At 43.0% G+C, this 26626-nt stretch overlaps 2 protein-coding genes across 2 annotated transcripts in view; both read left to right on the top strand.

Annotated features, from left to right (window-relative positions):
- sdr39u1 (short chain dehydrogenase/reductase family 39U, member 1) overlaps window positions 1-26626 on the top strand; it is a 185131-nt gene that overhangs the window by 149315 nt on the left and 9190 nt on the right. The window lies entirely within an intron of this gene.
- ltb4r2b (leukotriene B4 receptor 2b) lies at window positions 196-18584 on the top strand (the record flags this gene model as incomplete). The annotated part of the gene is made up of 5 exons (XM_079569478.1): window positions 196-236; window positions 6708-7308; window positions 7383-7583; window positions 8595-8638; window positions 18317-18584. 5 exons carry the CDS (start codon window positions 196-198, stop codon window positions 18582-18584), a joined length of 1155 nt encoding a protein of 384 aa, XP_079425604.1.

The raw sequence follows: 26626 nt of genomic DNA on the forward strand, positions 1-26626 counted from the left end.
AATGTATTTTTGCCTTGTGATTAGAGTACAGGTTTAACATAATGCAATAGAAAAAACTCTTCTGGTGACTCAAAGATGTTGTGTAAATATTTGAAACCTTCAGTGTATTGAAGTGATGCTGGGCCAAAAAAAAAAAGGATTTTCCAACTTTTAGAGATAGATCAGTGCATAGAAAGCTGTCTTTTATCTGCCAACATGGTGCTGACTGTCCGGCGTTACCATGGCGATCAGATGCGGTATGTCACTTTTTGTGTGTGTGAGTGTGCGCGCAAAGGTTTTGCTGCATTATTATTTTATTACTATTATTATTTTTTGCCCCTCCTGGAACCTCCACCTTAACGTGCTGGGGGGTTTGAGCGCCCAAATGATCCTGGAGCTCTGTTGTCGGGGACTTCGTGTCCCTGGTAGGGTCTCCCATGACAAACAGGTCCTATAGGTGACGGGTCAGACAAAGAGCGGTTCAGAAGCCCCTTAAGAGAGACCAACAGGCCCCGTTAGAACCATGAGGCCGTCCTTCTGTGGACCCACCACCTGCAGGAGGAGCCATAGGGGCTGGTGCAATGTGCTGTGGTCAGCTCCAACAGCTGCCCCCACGACCCGGAATCGGAAAAGTGGAAGAAAATGGGTGGATGGATGTTATTTTCTGTTTTATTTGATTGCATCTACTCTGCTGTTCAATGAGCTTGTTTTGCATGTTTTTTGTTGATGGCAACATAAAGTCCAAAATGTTGCCTGAAACGAGTGCATTTTCTTCAGTTCGGCTTTACCCAAACCTGAAAGTATCTAGACTGGAAGTTACAGTCTATAGGCCAGAGTAATGCCTGATTTGAAAGCCTGATCGGAAAAATTGATCTAGGGTTTTTCCTTGTGTTGTTGCCGTGTTCTCGTCACTATTTGGTCTTATTTTTGATATTTTTTCCGTAGCTTTTTTGTCTTTTTTTTTTTTTTTATGTATTTGTTGCTTTTTTGTAATTTTTTGTGTGACTTTTTGTTGCATTTTTTTTTTGATTTTTTTTTTTTTTGATTTTTTGTTGCTTTTATGTAATTTTTTTGTAATTGTTTGTGTGACTTTTTGTTGCATTTTTGAAATTTTTGGTTGTTTTTTTGGTAATTTTTTGTTGCTTTTTTGTAATTTTTTTGTAATATTTTGTGTGACTTTTTGTTTTGTTTTTCAAGAAGCAATTAGATTTGGGGAAGGCCGCACTGGAGAACTCGGTTCAGTTGGGGGTTAAGAGGTTAAGTAGAGTCTTGAGTCTAGAGTCGTATGTCGTGAATTAGCGACACACGGCGTTAAGGGGTTAAGAAGTCACCTCGGGATAACTCTTGAGAGACACTATTCTCCCTCAGAGCTCTCTAATGCTCTTTTCTAAACATCAAACTGACCTCACAGAAATATTAGATTTACTCTGGATTTTTCTCAGCCATAAACCTTTTTCTTTTTTTTTACTGAGACAAACATTAGTGCATCCTAAAGACAAAAATCCCGGCCATAAACAATAACAGCAATGTGTTTTATTCCATTCATTCCAAAGAAGAGGAGTACAGAGAGCATTAAATTGAAGAGACTAAACAACAGCTGGAGAAAATGCTTCACCAACATCGCAGAGTGGCCCTCAGTCTGCAGTCCATCTCCATCTTGAACTGTTTTTGGCCTTGTTATGTTGTTATTTCGGCATGAGACTAAGATAAAGCTGTTGTTTTTGCTGTATCTGTTTGAGAGCCACTTCATTGGAAAGTTGGCGCAGAATAGAAGCCACACTTCACAGAGTATGGCTGAGAAATGAATGAATAACACATGGAATTGAAAAGCAGCTAAAGCGTAATGAAGTAATCTGGCTGTGAATGCATTATTTTTAGTCCCATTTGTAGCTGTTATTGCGGCGACTCACCCACAAAAACGGTAATGGACTTAAATTATTCATGCCACTTTTTGCTCTCTTCCCTGTGACCAGCAGACATCATTATCTGTAAGTAAAGATTAATATCACAAGGAAATGTCTGTGGTCTGAGCGTCTCCTTTATCCCCACCACAATGGGCTCAAAATGGCGCAATTAGCCTCGACGCCTCCAAACCAACGGGCTCTCAGAGACCGAGCGCGGCTCGATATGACGCTACTTCAACACAAATGAGGCAGATAAAAGCTTTTCCAATGACTTGTAAGAGGTCGGGGTCGCAAACAAGTGCAGCAAGAAGGAAAGTTTAGGCTTCGGAAGATTTTGCTATTAGACTTCTTGGGTTCATCAGGCATAATGTGGTTTTAATTTTGTCGAAGAGCCCATTTATTTACCTCAAGTGGGACCATTCGAAGCACTTTTGTTTGAGAATTTCTAATTTGATTTGCCGGGCAATCAACAAATGGAGACAGTTGATTGTCAGTGTGGTTTTTTCATACCTTTCATCACTTTCTGCAATCTTCCTCAGAGCTGGTCACATGATGTTGCTGTGACGTGTCTTGTCTGGGGATTTACACAGGTGTTGGCGCTGTTTTCCAGAGGTGAAGGTGGAACAACAGCATCGTGCGCTGTCCGACTTCTTCAGTAAAGTGTCCGAGGTGTGTGAAAGCAAAAAGGTCCCCTTGTTCCTGTTGACTGACCTGGTCAAGAAACGTTTCGAAATGTCGCCTTAAAGGGATATTTCAGGATTTTTGACATAGGGCCTCATTTCCTATAGTTATCCAGAGTGTTGCTGATTTCAGGAGATATTTTGTTTTGTAAGTCACGCAGTTCTTATGTTTGAAGAGTTTCGTGGCGCTAGGCTAATGCAAGGCTAGTGCATTTCTATGGTATCAGCTAGCCTGCATTAAAAACAGTCTGACCCGCTCCACAGAGCACCTGAGGCAAATCACTTATAACACCAAACTAACCATATAAATGTCTGTGTAGATAGAGTAATTTTTGGAATATAACTGACCTTGCATCACATGAATGATCGCATTATGAGGGACTATTTTCTAGCAGATCACTCCGCCTTTGCGTAGCTTATACAAGCACGAAGCTGATGCTGCTCAAATATAAGTTCTTTTGAATGAAAAATGGTTAAAATTACTCTATCGACACAGACATTTATATGGTTAGTCTGGTGTTATAAGTGATTTGCCTCAGGTGCACTGTGGAGCAGGTCAGACTGTTTTTAATGCAGGCTAGCTGATACCATAGAAATGCGCTAGCCTAGCACAATGAAACTCTTCAAATACAACAACTGCATGAATTACAAAAAAAAATATCTCCAGAAATCAGCAACACTCTGGATAACTAGGAAATGAGGCCCTATGTCAAAAATCCTGAAATATCCCTTTAATCCAGCACTGGGGTTTGTTGTCTTCTGTCCCGATGATTTTAGCTCCTAGTTAATAATGTGGTTCTCTCTTTTTCAATGGTCCGATTACGGCTGATTTGGCCTGGACGTTCCGCAGTCTTGGCCCATCTGCTGAGGGGCCTTGGGTCTATCTATAGTCTGTCCGTCCATGGGAGTGGATCTCTCCTTCTGTGGTTCTCCCTGAGGTTTTTTGTTTGCCTGGATACTTAAATTTGCCTGAACTTTACATTGTCTTGCTTAGTGCTTTGTTTCATTGCTTTAATGAATGGCAACTCCTGTATAAAACATCTGATTGATTGATTGATTGATTGTTCCTTTTATTGAGCACTGTTTCCCTGATATATGGTTTATTGCATGATTTACAATTGAGCCTTTTTTGAGCTGTTGAAAAAGTAAAACTGTCAGGTATGAAAAAAACCACACTGGTCTGATTGACAACAAAGCATTCACAAGTTAGCACAAGAAGACCAAATTAACATTTTTGGATCACACTTGATCAATTACGTCATACTTTTTTCCACTACCAAACTTTTTTTTTATCTGCCTGTTAATTGTAATGTATTAAAGGCTTCCATGTTCTGTCAAGCACTTTGAAGTGTTAACCTCTTACCTCCCCACCTTAACCGAGTGCATTTTTTATGTTTCGGCTTTACCCAAATCTAAAAGCTTCTCGATTGGAGAGCAACAGTGCCTCATTTGAAAACTAAGACCTACAAAACTGATCTTAAGTTGTTGTTTTTTTCATGTTTTTGGTGCTTTTCTGGCACGTTTTTGTCACTCTTTCGTTGCTTTTTTGTGGCTTTTTCATCATTTTTTCTGTTGCTTTTCTGTCGTGTTTTCGTCACATTTTTGTCACTTTTTTTGTCTCGTTTTATGTCAGAATTTTGTCAGGATTTTGTTGCTAAATTGTTGCTTTTCTTGCATGTTTTTGTCACTCTTTCGTCCCTTTTTTTGCCCCTTTTTTGTTGCACTTTTGCCCCTTTTTTGCCCCTTTTTTTGCCACTTTCTTGTCGCTTTTTCAACCTTGTTATTGTGACGCTCTTTCCCCAGATGTTTTTAGATATGGGTAAAGCTAAACTGTGTAAATGTAGCTTTGTTCAGGTGGGAGTTAAGAGGTTAACAAATGTATTTGTTACCCCCTGAGGGACATTTAGATTTGTTGGTGACCTCTTTAAGAGTTCACCACAAAACTGAACTTCTTAGTAGTTTAATTTTCGGCAAGGATGTTGTGTTGTCGATGGGACCGTTGAAAGGCTTTCTGGGGCGAGAAGGTTTTTTCAAGAAAGGAGGGAGTTCCACAGTTTGGGGCCTTCTACAGCGAAATGATTGAAAACTTAATGGGACAATGATCTCAATATTATGATTTTCCTCATGTTTTGTTCCCCGTAGTTCCCTTTTAGCTGTGTCCACAGGGAACACTGGCCGAGATGCACTGGCTCTTATCTTGTCTGTCTGTTTAGAGTTTGATTGAATTACTGCCCAGTTTCATCAGCTGATCCCATCAGAGAGAAAAAAGGCAGCACGGGACAAATACTATGGTTTTGTGGCTGGGATGACGGAGTAGATGACGTCTCACACCAGGGAGGTTTCAGGGGCGATTCAGCGGGACTTTTCTGTGTGAGGTTGGTCATGGTCCTTGTGAGTCTGGTTTATCCTTACTGTATAGCATGCCGTCGTAGTAGTTTATTTTAAGGTTCCGCATTTCTAAAACAATATATGCGTTGAGTCACCATGCCTCAGATCCTCCAGAATTCAGTAACAGAGCTTTAACTACTGGTGACCTGCACTAGCACTAACTGACTTGACTACTGAGGATGTGGTGAGATTTTCTTAGTAGGGCAGAGTCTTTTTTGTTTTTAATCATTTTTGCAGTTTTAGCAATGGAGTCTGGCATGATTCTAGCTCAAGATTTGGAGACGCGTCCCTGCTCTTGGCCAGTATTTGTGAAAATGTGGGACATGTACCACTGGTGGCACTTGGTTGGGACTCTTCAGGTGGCATTCAGGGTCATCTGTGATTATCGACTTTATTCATTTCAATGAACGAGTTTCTTTTATGCTTTAGTTATACGTTTAAGTGGCGCTGGGTACTTTAGTGATAGTCTACTTACTACTACTACTAATAATAATAATAATAATAATCGATTTTATATAGTGCTTTTCTGGACACTCACAGACGCTTGACATTGCATTATTCATTCACTTCATACTCGGTGGTGGTAAGCTGCTATTGTAGCCACAGCTGCCCTGGGTTGGACTGATGGAAGCGAGGCAATCAGTCCACCAACCACTCACGTACACACTACATTCGCTCGGCTTCCTGGTGTTACTAAACGGTCTCCCATCCAAGTACCGACCAGGCCCTTTCCTGCTTAGCTTCCAAGGTCTGACGGGATCGGGCAAAGCAAAAGGGCTATGGCCACTTGGTTCACAATTTCAATGAACGATACCTGTTCCGCTACCATACGAAAATATGTGTTCTCTTGAAACAGAAAACAGAACAATCGTGTTAATCTAGAATATGAATTTTACATTTTTATCATTTATTTGAGTTGAAACAACTTTCTTTAATCCTGTCCTTGGAACAAATAGACATAAAAACTTGGTCTCTAAAGATATGATACAGTAGTACTTGAACTTTTCTTTTCGATACCATACTTGTATTGTTTATGGCAGTGTTTTTCAACCACTGTGCCGTGGCACACTAGTGTGCCATGAGATATTGTCTGGTGTGCCGTGGGAAATTGACCTTATTGGTATGAAAAGACATTTTTTGAAGACAAATTAATTATCATCTTCAAATAATGTGCTGTTATTGAGTCTCTGAGCTGTCTAGTGATCGACAGAGTAACCATGTTATATGTTATGGCCGCAGATAGCTCATTTCTTTGAGAAAAGAGAATTAGTGATGCATGGATGCGACAGGTGTGACAGAGGCATTGTGGCTGGCAAGATTATTGTTCCTATTCAAAACACTTTGATGAGAACGACTTTATATTGTGAATATCGGCTACAGTTTTATGTTTTTTTACCTTTTCTGCTGGTGGTGTGCCTCGTGATTTTTTCGATGGAAAAAATGTGCCTCGGCTCAAAAAGGTTGAAAAACACTGGTTTATGGTACCCAGCCCTATGTTTAAGTTAGTTAGTTAGTTAATGTGTTTTTCCAGTTTATATGGTTTCCCAGTTTAGACATGATTCAGTACAATTTAAATCTATGTTACTCTTTTTAGACACGGTTTAGTCCTGATTTGATGTTGCGCAGGCCACATATTTTAAGAGGTGGTACTTGGCGTGAAGAGTTTGAGAAGTATGGGTCAAATCCAGAAGATAAGGAATAAATGAAACCCTTTGGTGACTGTGAGTCTGTAAAACTCGTGTCTTCTCATCTCTAGGCTCCAGTCTCCAGCTCGAACCATGCACACTCCCACCACTGCCCCCAACATCATGTCGACAACCGACCCGAACCCGGAGGACGACAGCCTGGTCAGCAACGACTTCTCCACGACTCTGGGCGCCCTCATCCTCGGCTTCGTCTTCCTGCTCGGCGTCCCCGGGAACCTGTTCATCGTCTGGTCGATTATGGCCAGAATCCGCCGGCACTCGGTCACAACTTTCCTCATTCTGAACTTGGCGTGCGCGGACGGCTTCCTCATGGCGCTCACGATATTCTTTGTCGTCTACCTCGCCAAGCAGTCCTGGATCTTTGGGAATCCCATGTGCAAGGCCTTGTTCTACCTGTGCAACACCAACATGTACGCGTCGATATTCCTGATCATGTTCATGAGCGTGCACAGGCTGGTCGCGGTGGTTCTGCCGACCAGAGTTTCGATCATCGCCAGCCCGAGGATTGCCAAGCGCGTCGTGGTGGGCATGTGGGGGGTAGTTTTCATCATCGCCATCCCGTCGCTGGTGTTCAGGAACATCAGGGAAGACGACGACGAAATGGGCCGACCCAGAATGGTGTGCGCGCCCAACCACACCACCGCGAGTCATGTGAGTGAAATCTCCGCGCCGTCTCCTCACACCTCTTCTAAAAACTAAGTCTGTTTGTACTCATCTCTCTGCAGGTGAGGTTCCAGTACGCGTTTGAGACGGTGGCCGGTTTCATCCTGCCGTACGCGGTTATCATCACCTCGTACGTGCTGATCCTGCGCCGGCTGAGGCAGACGCAGTTTCGACGGAAAATACGGAGCGAGAAACTTATCCTGGCCATAGTCGTCACCTTCGGAATCTTCTGGCTGCCGTACCACGTCATCAACATGATACAGGTGCACGAGGGCGGTGTTTTGATAAGCTTTATAAGAAATATATTTTTATTATTCATTCTTTTTAATCAAATGCAATTCTTATATCATCATTACATCTTTTAGGGACAAAGGATACACTACATGCATGCTTGGGAAATTGTGTGTTAATTCAAGCTCATCATTATATTGCTCGCACCTAAGTTAAGGTTAAAGGAACAGGCCAGCGTTTTTCCATACTGAGATATGTTCTTACCTGAGCTTAGATGAGTTCATACGTACCTGGTCTTTGTGCCAGTGGTAGAGCGTGGTAGCTTCTAAATTCACCCTCGTTTGGAGCCATAGAAATACATTGGGAGAGGCCAAATGCTAACAACATCTTTGGTCGTTGTGCGAGACTGAGGGCACGCACAAAGACAGGACAGGTACGTATCAACTCTTCTAAGCTCAGGTAAGAACATATCTCAGTATGTAAAAACGGTGGCCTGTTCCTTTAAGGTAGACCTATACTTTATTGTCCCTATAGGGAAATTCGTCCTCTGCATCTCACTGGCCCAACAGCCTGGGGGCCCATCTCCAGATGTGGTGCCAGGTTGATGGTCAGCATCACCTGGCTGGAGGATTCACCGATTGAACATGTTTTAGTGGTCGGTGAAACCGGAACACCCGGAGAAAACCTTATTCTGAACTGTATTGTTCTATGTCTTTTGTACAGTGTTCTGTAATTGTCTGTCTCGGGGACTGCAGATGGAAATTAGTTCTAAGAGCTAAAGTCTGGTACAAACCATCTCTTCATTTGCTGATTAAAGCTCCTGTACAGGGTCCCTGTCAAATAAATTAAATTAACTAAACACAGACATGGGGAGAACATGCAAACTTCACACAGAACGGCCTCGTTCAGGTGAGAATCTCTAACCGCTGCGCCACCGTGCGAGGCCTGCTGGTGGTTTTACATTCTCTAATATTTACATTTTATTTTTTTGTATGGTCATAACAATAAAATCTATATTAATACATTTCTTTTGCTCATTGAAGGTGGCTGCAGAGTGGTACAGAGAGGACTCAGATACAAGAGAAAAGTAAGTATCAGTCAGTGCTCAATTTAGATTTAGAAATGAAATAAAGAGCAAAATATACTTTGTACTTTGCACATGTTTTAAATGACGGTAAAACGTAAAGGTAACACAGTTCATCATATGTTTAGATAGAATCCACTAAATCATCACTGCTCTCAAATTAGATGACTGAGTGTTACCCATAAGGACTATTATTGCATGATATTAATAACCAAGTAAGGTGTCAGTCCTGAGCTGCTGCTGCTGAGCCGTGCTGCCACTGTGTGCATCAATCTGAAGGGACTAAATATCTTGGCCTTGGAAGGCAAGGAAGTTATTAAACTTTCAGCCAATTTTATTTCATGTGGATAGGCCTAGTAATTACATGGTTTTCGTCTCAGTTCTGTCTCTATTTTCACACCTTTTTTCCAGAAGCTTTTGGATTGGGGTAAAGCCAAACTGGAGAAAATGTGCTCGGTTCAGGTGGGAGTTAAGGGGTTAATGATGGACATGGATTTTTTTCTATGTGATTTGTAAAAAAAAAGATTATTTTGTGCGCCTGAAACAAAATAAACTGAACTGAATTATAAACCAAGTTGAGAACTCAGCATTTTGGTGACGGTGACGGACATGGTTATCACTTATCACCATATAGTTCTTAGCTACCCATCCCTAATTTTTACCTATTCACCTCATTCCGCCTCGCCCACTTTCAGCACTTCCATTGTATAGACTCTTCTGGAAGCCTGTTCATTAACCCCTTAACTCCCACCTGAACCGAGTTTGGCTTTACCCCAATCCAAAAGCTTCTGGAAAAAAAAGCTGTGAAAATAGCAACAAAACTGAGACGAAAACAATGATGGAAATGTGACAAAAAAGTGAGAAAACATTGACAAAAAAATGATGAAAAATTGATGAAAAAGTGGCAAAAATGTCATAAGAAATTGACAAAAAATTGAAGAAAAAAATGACAAAAATGTGACAAAAAATGACAAATATTTGATACAAAATTGACGAAAAAAGGACAAAAAAAATTACAAAAATTTGATAAAAAATTACAAAAATGTGATGAAAATTTGACTAAAAAATAAATAAAAAATTACAAAAATGTGATGAAAAATGACAAAAATTTGATAAAAATTTGACAAAAATTTGACAAAAAATGGACAAAAAATGGACGAAAAAATGACAAAAAAATTACAAAAATGTGATGAAAATTTGACAAAAAAAGAAAAAAAAATTGACAAAAAAAGAAAAAAAAATTGACAAAAAAAGACAAAAATTTGATACAAAATTGACGAAAAAAGGACAAAAAAAATTACAAAAATGTGATGAAAATTTGACTAAAAAAATAAATAAAAATTGACGAAAAAATGACAAAAATGTGATGAAAAATGACAAAAATGTGATAAAAATTTGACAAAAATTTGACAAAAAATGGACAAAAAATTGACAAAAAATTGACAAAAAAAATGACAAAAAAATGACAAAAATGTGATGAAAATTTGACAAAAAAAGAAAAAAAAATTGACAAAAAAAGAAAAAAAAATGGACAAAAAATGACCAATGTTAAAAGTCCGTGCCCTGACATAGACTACATTACCCAGAATGCATGTGTTAATTTGTAGTTTCACTCACTCGTGGTTGCGCTTGTTGCTTTCACTTTGGTGTGGTCCTGTGCGGTGAGAGCAACACCCACGGAGCAGAGAATGGCCATCCATGGTCAATCCTGCTCTAATCTCGTGTGTATGAGTGTCGTGTGCGTCCTTAAGATGTAAGTATAGTTTTTTGCATGACTGGTGTGTTTATTTCAGCGTTATAAGCCCAATTGTGGCGAGGTTGTTATGCTCGTGTTATTGTCTACTGCTATACTGCCGCGGCCCGCTTCAGCGCTCCACATGCGCTCCTACATTAGCCATCCGCTGTCTTTGTAAAAGCCATTCACTTGTACATACCTGTAAATATTATGTTTAATGTATATTTCGCCTGTTTTGGCACTTTCACTATTTAGCAATCCTTTTTACATGTTCATTTATAGTGTTAGCACTCCCTCTAGCGGATTTTCAGTGGTACTACAGGTCATATTTTTATATAACTGTATGCAGCCTGCCCACATGTTTATTAATATACATTTTATTGTTTTTCTGTTTCAGATAACCACACACACACACACACTCACCCATCCACGCACAGACATACATACCTGTGTCACCCATCATCATCTTATGTACCTAACTCCTCAATAAATTCTCAAACTGCACTATCCAAGTTGCGTGTTCCTTCTGACCGAGGAAGACTCAGTTGACGAACAACCACAATCAGCAATAGACGCACACGGTCTCTTACAAGTGGTCCTTCGAGCCGGATGTTTATTGGCTGAGTCAAGATGGCAACTCCACAAGATGATGTTCCTCAGGATAAAAGTCCAACGCACAGTCCCCGTCCAAGCAGGAGCAGGAAGCTTCCAGGACATCTGGCGGATTATGAGCATGACCTACCTGATCCAGAGGAGACAGAGTCTTCAACCAGTAGCAGTTCAGAGGAATCCGATAAGAAGGAGAAGAAAAGATGGAAGAGAATGGAGGCAACTTGGGGCAGTGTATTGAAAACGATGAATGAGATGCAAATCACTATGAAGGAGACCAGTGGTGCCTTAACCAAGCGTGTGGAACAACTGGAACGAGCATGCAAGTCCTGCAGCCCTCTCCCTCCTCAGAGTGATGCTCCACAGCAAGATAGAGCCGCTTCACTTCCTGCTCTACTTCAAGCACCACCGCCTAGCACTGTGGGCATGCGCAGCATCCATACTACAGATCAGCTACACGTCCTGGCACCAGCAGCGAGGCAGGAAACGCCTGTAAACCTGTTAAGGCCGGTAGAACCTGCTGCATCTTCACCACTGCAAAATGTAAGCCCCATTTTCCATTCAGCACCAAGGCCAGCTCCAATACCTTTAAGCCCCATTATTCAGCCTGCACCTCAACCAAGAGTAACACCTGTTATTCAGCCTGCTCCAAATGTTCAGCCAGTGCCGCTGCCACTGAACCCTATAGCTCAACCTGCACAGCAGCCAGGCGCAGTGCCAGTACCTCAGCATGTGCTTCAGCCACCGCCAGTGACACCGCCTGTACTGCAGCCCAGGGTTAATACTGCATTTCGGCCCGCAGGTCTGTCTGCATCACGGCCTGCACCACAGCCTGCTCCCCAGCTGAGAATCCCTGTAGTCCATCCTGGTATCCAGCCGGCACAGCTACCTGCTCCGCCCGCCAGAATGAGTCATGTGATTCAATCCGCTCTACAACCTGTCAATCAAGTTGCCCAACCAATGCAGTTTGGGAGGCTTGAACCACGTCAGGCTGAGCCCCTATACCGTCAGAGGTACCAACACCCGCAGCCTCCAAGCAGCTCCACTCAGGTACTTTCTGCACAATCCCATGACTTCTCTGCAGCTTCAGCGGCATCACTGCATCAGCCACCACCGGGGATATCAGCGCCGCAGACCTATAGTCAGTTTTATGCAGCTCCACCGCCTGATTCTGCCAGCTACTACTCTGCTGCCTATCCATCAGCCTCTGCCTACCCCCCACTGCCTGCTGCATTTACTGCACAAGCCGCCGTACCTCCTGCAGCAGAAGTTACCCAGCCAAACCTGATGGAGATGATCGTAGCATCTTCATATGGCATCCCGAAGCCTCGACTGGTGACATTCAAATCAGGCAGAGAGAGTGACTTTGCATTACTGAAGAAAGGACTGGACAGCATACTTGGGCCACATGCTCATCTCACAGAGGAGTATAAATATCACATTCTGCTAGACCATTTAGAGCATGCATGTGCGTTACAAGTGGCCAGGCGCTATATTCATGACCGCACTCCCTATACTAGTGCAATGAGAGCTTTGGAGCAGAGATATGGGCAGCCAAGGCAGTTAGTGCAGAGTGAACTGAGTGCTATACTTAACTGCTCTCCTATTAAGGCAGGTGATCCTCAAGCCTTTGAAGATTTCTCCCTGTCGGTGTCCAGCCTAGTGGGCCTCCTCAGTACTATGGACGATGTTGCAGCTAGCGAGCTTCATTGTGGTTCACATGTAGACAGGCTACTCGCTAAGCTTCCCCCTACCTACAGAGACAGTTTCATTGAGTACTGTATCACACGTGGCATCATACGCACCGGCAGCAGTTGCACATACAACATGTATGACCTCTCCGAATGGCTCGAGCGCAAATCTCAAGTCCTACAGTTATCACGGCAAGCCACTCAGCCGCAGCCTTCAGACAGACCACGCCCAGAGAGGGGCAACCCCAGAGCCTCTGCCGGGTCCAAGGCTCAGAGTAAGTCTACATCCATCTATTATGGTTCCGATCCCGCTCAAACACAGCCAAAGGCAGACACTAAGGCACATGTTACTAATTCTTCTCCCCCCTCTAAGAAGAAGCAGCAGTTTAAGCCATTTTGCCCGTACTGTGAGGGGACAGAGCACTACCTCAGTGGCTGTGTAGACTTCAAGAAGCTAGACCTTAAAGCTGTAGCCTCTTGGATTAAGGAAAAATCCAAATGTTGGCGCTGTGGCCGTAGACACACCCCTGAACAGTGCACTCTCAAGAAGCTATGCAGCACATGTGGAGAACAGCACTTATTAGTGCTTCATGACCTAGCTGAAGCTAAAAGGAGGGACCCGAATATCCTAACAGTGAGCACCAGCAGAGTGTTTGTGGATCCTCTCGGTCACTCTGGCCGTGTAATGCTCAAGGTTGTGCCCATACAGTTACACCATCAAAGGAAATCTCTGGACACATATGCTCTCCTTGATGATGGCTCAGAGAAAACAATTATACTCCCCGCTGCTGTCAAATCGCTAGGCTTGAACCAGGAGGAGGAAACTCTGTCTCTGCGCACTATTCGTCAAGATGTGATCCAGATAAAAGGAGGCTATGTCTCTTTCCAGGTGTCCCCAAAGGCCAAGCCGAAAACACGCTACAAGATAACGCGTGCTTTTACCGCTCAACAGCTCTGCCTAGCTGAACAGTCATGTCCCATGGAGCTCTTAAAGGAGAAGTATCAGCACCTACAGCGAGTGAAGCTTGAAGGATTCAACCATATACAGCCACTTGTGTTAATCGGCTCTGACAATGCTCACCTCATAACTCCTGTCCGTCCCGTCCTGTGCGGCCCAGCTCAAGGACCTGTCGCTGTCTGCACCAAACTCGGGTGGGCCATCCAGGGTCCGAGCTGCAGTCTGCCCACACAACAGGGGGAGGCACACTGTCTCAACATATCATGCCTTTCTCCTGCCATTGCCCTTCAACAGGATGTACAGCGTCTGTGGCAATTAGACGCTCCCCTCCACCGACCTGAGAAGGACGTCACACGCTCAAAGGAGGACAGAGAGGCCATAGCCATGTTAGAGGCCAATACCACTAGAGTAGCTGTGGATGGTGTAGAGCGATATGCCACTCCCCTGCTCAGGAAGAAGGACTTCCCACAGTTGCACGTCTCCTCTGAAGTAGTTAAAGGCCTTCTGAGGTCCACTGAGCGTAAGCTAGCTAAGAATCCCGACCTGGCACTCACATACAGCCAGGAGATCAAAAGGTTGGTAGATTCTGGATATGTTGTGAAGCTGTCTCCCGAAGAGATTCATAGCTCTGCTGAAGCTTGGTATGTACCACACCACATTGTACATCACAACAACAAAGCCCGGGTGGTCTTTAACTGCTCCTTTGAGTTCCAGGGTACTGTCCTCAACCACTACCTCCTCCCAGGACCTACCCTGGGCCCTACACTGCTGGGTGTACTCCTGCGCTTCCGCCAGTATCCTGTGGCAGTGAGCGGAGACATAAAAGCCATGTTTCATCAGATCCGCCTGCTCCCTAAAGACTGCCCCCTTCTGCGTTTTTTATGGAGAGACTGTGAAACAGAGAGGCCCCCAGATGTATATGAGTGGAGAGTCCTGCCCTTTGGGACGACGTGTAGCCCCTGCTGTGCTACCTTTGCCCTTCAGAGTCACGTGAGGGAGCATAGAGACGCACATAAAGACATCTATGACTCTGTCCACACAGCCTTCTACGTGGACAACTGCCTGCAGTCCCTTTCTGACCCACAAGAGGCCAAGTTGCTCATTGACAGAATGAGAGACCTGCTTATCCAAGGTGGATTTGAGATACGCCAGTGGGCTAGCAATATCCCTGAAGTGGTCGCCCATCTGCCCAGCACGGCCAGGTCAGATAGCTGTGAACTGTGGCTTAACTTTAAAAGCCTTGATCCTCAGGAGTCAACACTGGGTCTCAGCTGGCACTGCCCAACCGACGTCCTGGGATACAAGCATCGCCCTGTAGCCTACACAACTGTGACGCTGCGCAACGTCTACAAAGTACTGGCCAGTCAGTATGACCCATTGGGTTATATTTGCCCCTACACTACGAGGGCAAAGCTCATTGTGCAGGCCCTATGGAGCACAGAGAGAGGATGGGATGAGCCCATAGAAGGAAACCTGCTTCAGGCCTGGCTCGAATGGGAAAAGGAATTGTCTTCTCTCCAGCATATCACCATCCCCCGCTGCTACGCTCCTCCTCACAACAGTAACAGCGCTACATATGAGGCTCACATCTTCTGTGACGCCTCAGAGAAGGCCTATGGAGCTGTAGCCTACCTAAGAGCCATGGAGCAGCAGGCTCACATCTCCACCTCCTTCATCATGGCACGCTCCAGAGTAGCGCCTCGCAAGCAGGTGTCGATGCCCCGACTGGAGCTGTGTACTGCGCTCACTGGAGCCCAACTAGCAAAGGTACTCCAAACTGAGCTTTCAATACCTCTTCACTCAGTCTACCTGTGGACAGACTCCACTACAGTGCTCCAGTGGATCCAGTCCAGCTCCTGCAGGTACAAAGTCTTTGTGGGGACTCGGATCTGTGAGATACAGGAGCTTACCTCCCCGGAACAGTGGAGGTATGTGAACTCTGATGACAATCCAGCCGATGACATCACGAGAGGGAAACCACTGTCAGAGCTCATGATCTCCAGCCGCTGGTCACAGGGCCCATACTTCCTCACACAGACTCCTGACACCTGGCCGAAGCCCCCCACAGAGTTCCCAGAATGTGGCAGTGAAGAACTCCGAAAGACTGCCTTCTGTGGCCTCACAACTGTACCAACAAGCCTACCGGATACAGCACAGTACACATCTTTAGATGATTTGATTCTGGCCACTCATCAATCCTTACATGGAGTGGATGCCACCTCCTACACTGCAAGTGAGCGCCTGGAGGCAGAGACCCAGCTGCTTCAATCTGCACAAAGGGACAGCTTCCCAGAGGAGCTCCAAGCCCTCCAAGCAGGTAACCCTGTTCGCTCAAGCAGTCGTCTCAGTTCCCTGTCCCCTGAGTTTGACAGCCTCAGTGGACTGGTCAGAGTGGGAGGCCGCCTGCGCCAAGCTACAGATGTAGACCCTGTCAGCATCCACCCAGTCGTGTTATCACCTGATCATCCTCTGACTCAGCTCATCATAAAGCACTATGATGTTCAGCTGCGCCACCCTGGTGCAGAGAGACTCTATGCAGAGGTACGCCGCACCTACTGGATCCTCAGAGGTCGCCAGGCCATTAAGAAACATCAGTACCGGTGTGTGGACTGCAGGAGATGGCGCGCCTCACCCTCCACGCCTAAGATGGCTGACCTTCCCTCATCTCGGCTGAGACTCTACAAACCTCCCTTCTGGTCTACAGGCGTAGACTGTTTTGGACCATACCTGATTAAGATTGGCCGTAGGAGAGAGAAACGCTGGGGGATCATCTACAAATGCCTCACTACTAGATGCGTCCACTTAGATCTCCTCCCTAGTCTCGATACTGACTCTTTCTTAATGTCATTACGCAGGTTTATTGCACGCCGGGGGAAGCCATACGAGCTGTGGTCCGACCGGGGCACCAATTTCAGAGGCGGCCACAAAGAACTACAGAGCGCCTTTGAGAGCATGGCCCCAGAGCTGCAGCAGCAACTGGCGAAGCACACCATCAACTTTCACTTCAACCCACCGTACTCTCCTCATTTCGGGGGAGCCTGGGAGAGGGAAATCAGATCTGTTAAGTCAGCCCTACAAGTCGTCCTGAAAGATCAAGTTGTGGCAGAGGAAGTGCTCCTAACAGCTCTGATAGAAGTTGAAGGCCTCCTTAACTCTAAACCTCTCGGATACGCCTCCTCTGATGTGGCCGATCCGGACCCCATCACGCCAAATCTGCTGCTAATGGGGCGGCGCGATGCTGCATTACCACAGGCAGTATACGGCCCTCATGATGCCCTGTCTAACAGAAGATGGAGACACAGTCAGGTGATCAGTGATCATTTCTGGAAGCGCTTTGTCCAGAACTATCTCCCAGGGCTCCAGCTGAGACATAAATGGAGGAAATCTACCGATAATGCTGCTGTGGGACAAATCGTGATGATCGTGGACTCCAACCTTCCCAGAGGACTGTGGCCGGTTGGGTCCATCACCAAGGTTTTCCCAGGGACAGATGGTGTCGTCCGAGCTGCGGAGGTGAAGGTTAAAGACAGCATCTACATTCGACCGGTAACCAAACTGGTGGAGCTCCCTGAAGTGCCCGAGGATTCAAGCGGCACTTCCTTGAACTAGTTGACTTTTGAATGAGTGTATTTGCCAGGCAAATACAGGGGCGGCTGTTAAAAGTCCGTGCCCTGACATAGACTACATTACCCAGAATGCATGTGTTAATTTGTAGTTTCACTCACTCGTGGTTGCGCTTGTTGCTTTCACTTTGGTGTGGTCCTGTGCGGTGAGAGCAACACCCACGGAGCAGAGAATGGCCATCCATGGTCAATCCTGCTCTAATCTCGTGTGTATGAGTGTCGTGTGCGTCCTTAAGATGTAAGTATAGTTTTTTGCATGACTGGTGTGTTTATTTCAGCGTTATAAGCCCAATTGTGGCGAGGTTGTTATGCTCGTGTTATTGTCTACTGCTATACTGCCGCGGCCCGCTTCAGCGCTCCACATGCGCTCCTACATTAGCCATCCGCTGTCTTTGTAAAAGCCATTCACTTGTACATACCTGTAAATATTATGTTTAATGTATATTTCGCCTGTTTTGGCACTTTCACTATTTAGCAATCCTTTTTACATGTTCATTTATAGTGTTAGCACTCCCTCTAGCGGATTTTCAGTGGTACTACAGGTCATATTTTTATATAACTGTATGCAGCCTGCCCACATGTTTATTAATATACATTTTATTGTTTTTCTGTTTCAGATAACCACACACACACACACACTCACCCATCCACGCACAGACATACATACCTGTGTCACCCATCATCATCTTATGTACCTAACTCCTCAATAAATTCTCAAACTGCACTATCCAAGTTGCGTGTTCCTTCTGACCGAGGAAGACTCAGTTGACGAACAACCACAATCAGCAATAGACGCACACGGTCTCTTACAACCAAAATGTGACAAAAAAATGACAAAAAATGTGACAAAAATGTGATAAAAAATGGACAAAAAAGTTACAAAATTGAGTTGAACACCCAACAAAAAAATGATGGAAAAAAAATCTGATGACTTGAGGAAAAAGATCCTCTCGGTTCAGGCGGGAGTTAAGAGGTTAAGCGGAGAACGAGGGAAAATGTTCAAATCTGATGTTTAGTAGACTGATTTGTGTAATATTACTTTCCCTTCATCATAACGTCTCACAGACTGGACCACATCTGGAAGTCGAGTCGCGCCGTCACCTCCGCGTTGGCTTTCATCAGCAGCTGCGCCAACCCCGTGCTCTACACGTTCGCCGGTAAATCCTACATCCGGCAGAACGGCTTCTCTTTCATGGCGCGGCTCTTCGACGGGACCGCTTTGGAATCCGTGACCAAGACGGGCAAGACCACAAACTCGGAGTCCAACGTGGGGCTGAACAACATGGTCTCCAACGGCAACGGGGAGTCGCTCAACGGAAACAACGCGGGATGAAAGAATGGGACTTATTGTCAAACGATATCAAAGAAATCAAATAAGTGGGGTTCTTTACCTTTTTCAAAACAACCTGGGGCCCGTTCACATTGACAATTAAATGTAATAATAAGAAATATTTTGGGCCCTCGAGGTCACTGACTAGACAGAGTGCATTTCTTTTGCAATTGGCCTGTGCAACCATTTGGATCCAAAGAGCCAGTTTTACTTGAACCAACCAATTTGTATATTTGTTGTATATCTGTATGTAATGTGCACTGTGTATAAGGACTGAACCAAAACTGAACTCAAAAGGGAAAACAAGGACAACCACGAGATTAGACCACGACGTAGGGCCGCATTTCCTAGTTATCCAGAGTGTTGTTGATTTCTGTACAGATTTTCTTTTTTTTAAAATTCATACAGTCCTTATATTTGAAGAGTTTAGCGGTGCTAGGCTAATGCTAGGCTAGTGCATGTCTATGGTATCAGCTAGCCTGCATTAAAAACAGTCTGACCCGCTCCACAGAGCACCTGAGGCAAATCACTAATAACATCAGACTAACCATATAAATGTCTGTGTTGACTGAATAATGTATAATATAACCGTTTTGCTTTTTTTTTTTAAAGTTATATTTGACTTCCTGGTTGTAAGCTACGTATTTTTCATTCATGCAGTCGTTACATTTGAAGAGTTTCGTGGTGCTTGGCTAGTGCTAGGCTAGCGCATTTCTACACTGCAAAAAGTGTTTAACTAGATCAGTATAAACATCTCAATTTGAGCATATTAATCCAAATTTTAGTTGTTTTGACTAGTTAAGAAGTTGTTTGGCATTTTTCCTAGATTATTTCACTTGTTCTGAGATGTTTCTGACTCATTTCAATAAATTTCGTCCTTATTTCAGGTCATTTTCTTTGCCAATGGTGTAAGAAAATTGGTCTTATCTCATTGGCAATTTCACTTTCTTATTTCAAGCGAGATTTACCCTAGAACTGGTCTGAAATGTCCTCAAACAAGCAAAGTAAACTTGGTCCGATCAGAAAAAGTGTCTGAATGAGTGAAAACCACTCAAAACAAGATACATTTCCTCAATTCAAGTAATTTAAGCCAATGCTTGATATTTACTTTTTGTAGTGTACAGTATCAGCTAACTTGCTAAAACAGTGTGACCCGCTCCACAGAGCACCTGAGGCAAATCACTTATAACACCAGACTAACCATATAAATGTCTGTGTCAATAGAGTAATGTTAACCATTTTGCATTTAAAAGAACTTATATTTGAGCAGCATCAGCTTAGTGGGTAAGCGACGCAGCGGCAGAGTGATCTGCTAGAAAATAGTCCCTCAAAATATGATGATTCATGTGATGTAAGGTCAGCTTTATATTTCTAAAATGACTCTATCGACACAGACATTTATATGGTCAGTCTGGTGTTATAAGTGATTTGCCTCAGGTGCTCTGTGGAGCGGGTCAGACTGTTTTTAATGCACTAGCCTTGCATTAGCCTAGCGCCATGAAACTCTTCAAATGAAAGGACTGCATAAATTACAAAAAATATATATCTCCAGACAGGGGCGGACTGGGACTGAAAAACTGCCCTGGACTCTGGTCAGCCTGGCCCAAATTAGCGTAAACACTTCCACAAACACATATGCTCTTACCACCCGCCTTAACCGAGAGCATTTTCTCCAGTTTGGCTTTACCCAAATCAAAAGGCTTCTTGATTGGAGAGCAACACTGTAACGCCTCATTTGAAAGCTAAAATCTAGAAACGTTTTTTGTCATGTTTTTGCTGCTTTTTCATTGCTTTTTCGTTGTTTTTTGCTTTTTTTTCACGTTATTGTTGTTTTTTCATTGCTTTGTCATCACGTTTTCGTCACATTTTGTTGCTTTTCCAGCACATTTTTGTTTTTGGATGGTTTTCTTTTAAGCTTTTAGATTTGGGTAAAGCTCGGTTACGCCCGGGGGTATGGGTGAGGTATAAAGTGAGAGGCCAGACCGGTGGCCCTGGAGCCAGTGGCCCTTCTGTGCTCTTCCAGAATGGACATATGGCCAGTCCCTGTCTCCAGAAATCAACAACACTCTGGATAACTAGGAAATGAGGCCCTATGCCAGCTACTAGTTACCATAGACATGCACTAGCCTAGCGCCTCTAAACTCTTCAAATATAAGGACTGCATGAAGTTCTGGAGGAAACTATTTCTAACCTGTTTCAGTGAAATCACTGGTCAGATTTTTGTGACTTCGGCGCCAAAGCATTAACGTGAACTTTTTGGAAATAGTATTAACTGTATTAGACAGGAATGTAGTGGGATCTGGCGTACCTTCCATGGACATTTTGAACAAATACTTTGTCACTACCTTCACTCTGGCCATTGTTATAGCAGCTCATCACTCTTATAAATTGGCCTGCACAAAATGGGTTTACTTTTTCCATCAAAGATCAAAAGAGCTGCACGAGAAGCTTTAGAGAGCTGCATTTGGCTCTTGAGTTAGTGGTTTCCAACCCCACAAAGAGTCTAAATCAGCACAGATCACTTCAGACCCAGCGCCTTTCTTTCACGGTTTGAAGACGGGGAAATTCAGAATGTGTTGCCTGAAATAAACAATAATAAATGTTCATTTTCTTCATAGATTTGCCACTATTGGTGTCAACTATAAACAATCATCCCCACAGGCATTACCCATAAACAATGAACCTCTCACTTCCTGAAGTGCATTTTCTTCAGTTCGGCTTTACCCAAATCTAAAAGATCACAGCCTATAGTCCAGTCTGACGCCTCATTTGAAAGATAAGACCTACAAAACTCACCTAAAACCAGGGGTGTCCAAAGTGCGGCCCGGGGACCAAATGGAGCCTTCTTGCTGAATCGGTGCATCAGAGATGGTCCTTAGTGTGTGGAATCCAATAATTCTACACAATTCTAACCAAACAACTAAAGTGTTATTGTGAGACAGCTGGCATGAAGATTCCAAGCTTAGATAAAGGAATGGGGCACAATTAAAACCTCTGCTAGTCAAAGTTTTCGCAGCACTAACCAACAAGGCAAGGCAAGTTTATTTTTAGAGCACAATACAAGGCAATTCAAAGTGCTTCACAGTTGCATAAATATAAGAAAACAAATACAATCAATAAAAACATCAACATAGAATTAATCAATTACAGTAAGAGGCAAGAGTGCAGAAAAAATACTTTCAGTTATATGCATTTTTAAGTCTGGTTTAGATTCGCTCTGTCTTGAGCACTGTTTTTACTTGCTCGTTCACACAAAGTTAGTTATCAATTATAGTAAAAGGCAAGAGTGCAGATAAAATACATTCAGTATGCATGGGCAAAAAGAACTGTTTTCAGCCTGGATTTGAACATTGTCAGAGTTGAGGCCTGTCTCACATCCTCGTGAAGACTGTTCCAGATTTTAGCTGCATGAAACTGAAACGCAGCCTCACTGTGTTTATTATTGACTCTGGGAACCACCAGGAGGCCCCTCCCTGAAGTTCTCAGGGCCCGAGATGGTTCATACGGCTCTAACATGTCAGAGATGGACTTTGGTGCTAAACCATGAAAAGACTTGTAACAAGCAGAGCTGTTTTAAATTCTATGCTCTGAGTGACAGGAAGCCGGTGCAGAGACCGGAGCACTGGACTAATATGGTCGTATTTCCTGGTTCTTGTCAGCGACCTATGGCCCTTTATTATGGCCCCCATTATTGTCACATTTTCATCCTTTTTTGGCCACTTTTTCATTGCATTTTAGTCACTTTTTCATATTTTTTTGTCACTTTCTTGTCGCTTTTTTGTGTGTTTTCATCTTCGTTTTCCTTTTGTTTTTGCCACTATGATTTTGACGTTTTTTTCTTGAAGTTTTTAGATTTGGGTAAAGCCAAATTGGAGAAAATGTGCTCGGTTCAGGCCATGGTTAGGAGGTTAAAGAGGGCTGCATCTTTTTAATCAAAGCTCATTTTTGAAAAAAAATTATCTTTGCCTTTACTGGGCCTTTTTAGATTCCAAGTTCGTTGACAGTTTTGTCGCCTAATTCACTTTCTTACACGTCACCTGCAGGGGCGCAGATAGGTTTTTGAAACTGGGGGGGACAAAGCTGCTCAGGCATGACAACCTATCAAACTTAATTGCCCATCATTGCAAGACAATAATGCGTATTGGTACGGTTTCTAATCACTCACCAAGCATGCCACATGACGTATGAAAAAGCAGTCCTGACGTAGGCTACACTGTCTGATAACCAAGTAAACCAACAGCTCGCGTTTCGCATTTTGACACACGCACAGCCCAGTCAACACAAACACATGAGCGCAATACCGTTTCTCGCCGCATATCAAAGTGAATGGTCAAGGGAGGCGCTGTTTCGCACATTGCAAAATGCTTGCAAGATATTTTTCTTCATAAAAGTGAGGGGGACGGATCCAGGTGAATGAAAATCTGGGTACGTCATGTCCCCCCCGTCCCCCCCGCTATCTGCGCCCATGGTCACCTGCCTTGGGAGAGATGTGGCTGCTGTTCTGTGCCTTTAGCCTCTGATCATCACCATCATCCCTGGTCCTGCAATCAAATAAAGCTGCATAAATCAACAATTTAGCTTGATTCCCAAAACAAAGAGAGAATTATCTTGACATTGTGTATATTCTGTAAAGTATTGCCAAGGAAATGCAATTTTGTACATACTGTGTGTAAATTATACATATCAATGCCTTTTGATGTATCGCTAATGGCACTAGAGAAACGCATTTGAATGATGTAGTGTTTGGATCTTGCATGAAGCTGTAATATCTGCCACAATAAAAACAACAACCTCATCTATTCACTTCTATATGACACGTTAACCCCTGGCTTTACCACAGTCCAAAAGCTTCTGGAAAAAAAGCTGTGAAAATAGCAACAAAAATGATGGAAATGTGACAAAAAAGTGTGAAAACATTGACAAAAAAGTGACGAAAAATTGATGAAAAAGTGGCAAAAATGTCACAAAAATGTCACAAGAAATTGACAAAAAATGCACGAAAAAATGACAAAAATGTGACAAAAAAAGGACAAAAAATGGACGAAAAAAATGACAGAAATGTGATAAAAATGTGACAAAAAATGACAAAAATTTGATAAAAAATGTGACAAAAAATGACAAGAAAATGACAAAAATTTGACAAAAAATGGACGAAAAAATGACAGAAATGTGATAAAAAATGACAAAAAATGACAAAAAAAATGACAAAAATTGGACGAAAAAATGACAAAAATTTGACAAAAAATGACAAAAATGTTATAAAAAATTGACAAAAATGACAAAAAAATGACAAAAAAGTTACAAAAATGAGTTGAACACCCACAAAAAAATGATGGAAAAACAAACGTGAGGAAAAAGATCCTCTCGGTTCAGGCGGGAGTTAAGAGGTTAATTATTTGAGTTGAGGTGTCAATCCACTATTCATTGCACTTTTTGTATACAGTACGTAAGCCCGAGTAGAGCTGCACATTGACCTAAAAACATAAAATAGTGCCATTCTATGTACATAAATGTTGCACTATATCTTAAAAAAAAAAATCTGTGAAAACGAATAAGGCTTCATCACCGTCACTATTCTCCCTCAGGATCAGCAAGAATGTACAAAGATACAATTTATTACTCAATATATACGTCAAAGTCTGCAAATTCCAAGTTTACGATACAATAAATCATACAGTACGTGGCAAAGTTATAATTTTCCATTCATGAAGTACTAGAGGCATGAACTTGAATACAGTTCCATTATCGTTCTGTTTCTGTACTTTTAAAGAAATCTGGCTCTTCTCAACTGTGAATATTACGCTACAGGTTCTTATGAATTGCATGTCACTCGAGATTATATTCGGAGTAAAAGGTTTAGGACTCCCTGAGCAATTGGAACTGTCTTTGGTCATTCCTTTGAGTTCATACTGAAGACAGGACGCTCTAATCTCTTGTTAAACCTCTCTTTAAACTGTGCTAGACTTAACAGATCAAATGACGGGCCCGAGAAGCACAATAGCCCGACTGTCTTCTTTAAACATGGGAATAATTGGCCTATTTACCAACAACAGGAATAAAGAGGACATTTCCCAAAGTCGTGCAGTTCATTTTATTACCAAGTGCTCCACCTTTGACAGAACTAAGGTTTAGGAATTAAGCCAAAATTTTAAATCAGGGAGTTTTAAACTCAAGTGTGGACATGGTCACTGCCTGGTAAAGGTTCCAATGACAGTCAACAGCGCCCTCTGCTGGACATCAACATGAACTTCATACTCTATAGAGCAAATTGTGGGCTTCCCTTCATTTTCTTTTAATCATAGGTTTTTACCAGTTACCCACAGTGTTGCCCGTGGAAGAGCTTGGTTAACTTCTAACTGCACCCAGTTTGGAGCCATAGGAATACATTGGGAGAGGCCAAATGCTAACATCTTTGGTTGTTTTGTGTGACAGAGCACGGACAAAGACCAGTCTTTGTCCGTGCTCGTCTAAGCTCAGGTACATTTCTCAGTATGGAAAAACAGTAGCCTGTTCCTTTAAAAAAGTCATGTTTGTATTACATATTTCAAAAATGTAGCAGAGTTACACTTTGAATTACTTTTGGCAAAACAAACTGAAAATAGAGATGCCACCGAATTTAAGCGCAATCAATTTCCTTCTTTATCCCCATTGTTTCGTTTTAACATTAACTAGGCAACTGAACATTTTATACACCAGTGTCCAACTTGATTTGGTGCAGGATTTCATTTGGAGACATTTTCTATTCAAACATTTAAATGCACTTGTGACTCAAATTGTAATGAATATATTCCCATATTGTTTCACTGATGTTATATTCCTTAGTTACTTAAAATTTTTGCAATGTTACTTTTGAAATTTGATGCACCGCAGCAATCAGAACGGTTTCCCCTAAAGCAGCCTTTGACTAAAGCAACCACTTGAGTATTTGGAAAAGTACAAAGGCAAGTTCATTTGTAGAGCACAATTCATGACTCCCCCTCCTGGAACCGCCACCTTAACGTGGTGATGGTGTTTGAGCGCCCGAATGATCCTTGGAGCCCTGTGGTCGGGGGATTCGTGCCCCTGGTAGGGTCTCCAGGGCAAACAGGTCCTCGGTGACGGGTCAGAAACCCCTTATGAGAGACCAACAGGCCCGGTTAGAACCATGAGGTCGTCCTTCTGTGGACCCGGCAGGAGGAGCCATAGGGGCTGGTGCAATGTGATTTGGGCAACTCCAACAGCCCCCACGACCCGGAAACAGAAAAGTGGAAGAAAATGGATGGATGAATTCATGACTCACATTCCATTGGTTTGCAGTCATTCTTCCCAAAAGACTGTACTCAGACTAGGTCAGCAACTATCAATTAATGGCTTGGCTGTGAATAGTGTTAGAAAAAGTTATTTTTTAAATCACATTAAGCTAAAGTGGCACCGCGATGCATTGGAGTAAACTTAGTATTTGAGCTCTTAACTTAATCTGCTCTGATTGGATGAGACAGATATTTATGAAATTCCTACAAATGTTAAGTCATTGTAAGTCTGAACCAGAAAACAATTACTAAAATAATTGTCGACTCTCTCAATAATCGATTAGTTGTTTCAGCCCAACTCAGACAAATTCAAGTTTACGCAAGTTTAACACATTTTATTTTATTAAAATACAACAGAACACCTGATCAAAGCACAGTCGATCACGGTACCTAAAGAGGGAGAAAAGAAAATGTTAATATTCCACAAAACACCATCATTATTAAATCACTTTAAAACGACTGGTGCAAAAAACACTCACCTTTGTAGTTGTCATGAACAGCTCGAGAAGTCCCTGAAATGGAGCGAGATACAGATGATCAGTACATTGTATAAAAACACAGCGTTTATACAGTTTAGCTGAAGTCAAACTGTTCAGTGCAGTAGAGGTTATAATCATGTATTCTCAGGTGAAACACGGACTGCAACTCATCATTAGTTTGACTTTTGGACCAGGATTCTCTTGCAGCTTCTCGAAAATATGAGGGAATACTACAAGTCTGCCAAGGTCTGTCATTTCATTCTAATGGGTGTGAGTT

This window comes from Gobius niger (assembly GCF_951799975.1).
Source record: "Gobius niger genome assembly, chromosome: 13".
Classification (NCBI taxonomy): Eukaryota; Metazoa; Chordata; class Actinopteri; order Gobiiformes; family Gobiidae; genus Gobius; species Gobius niger.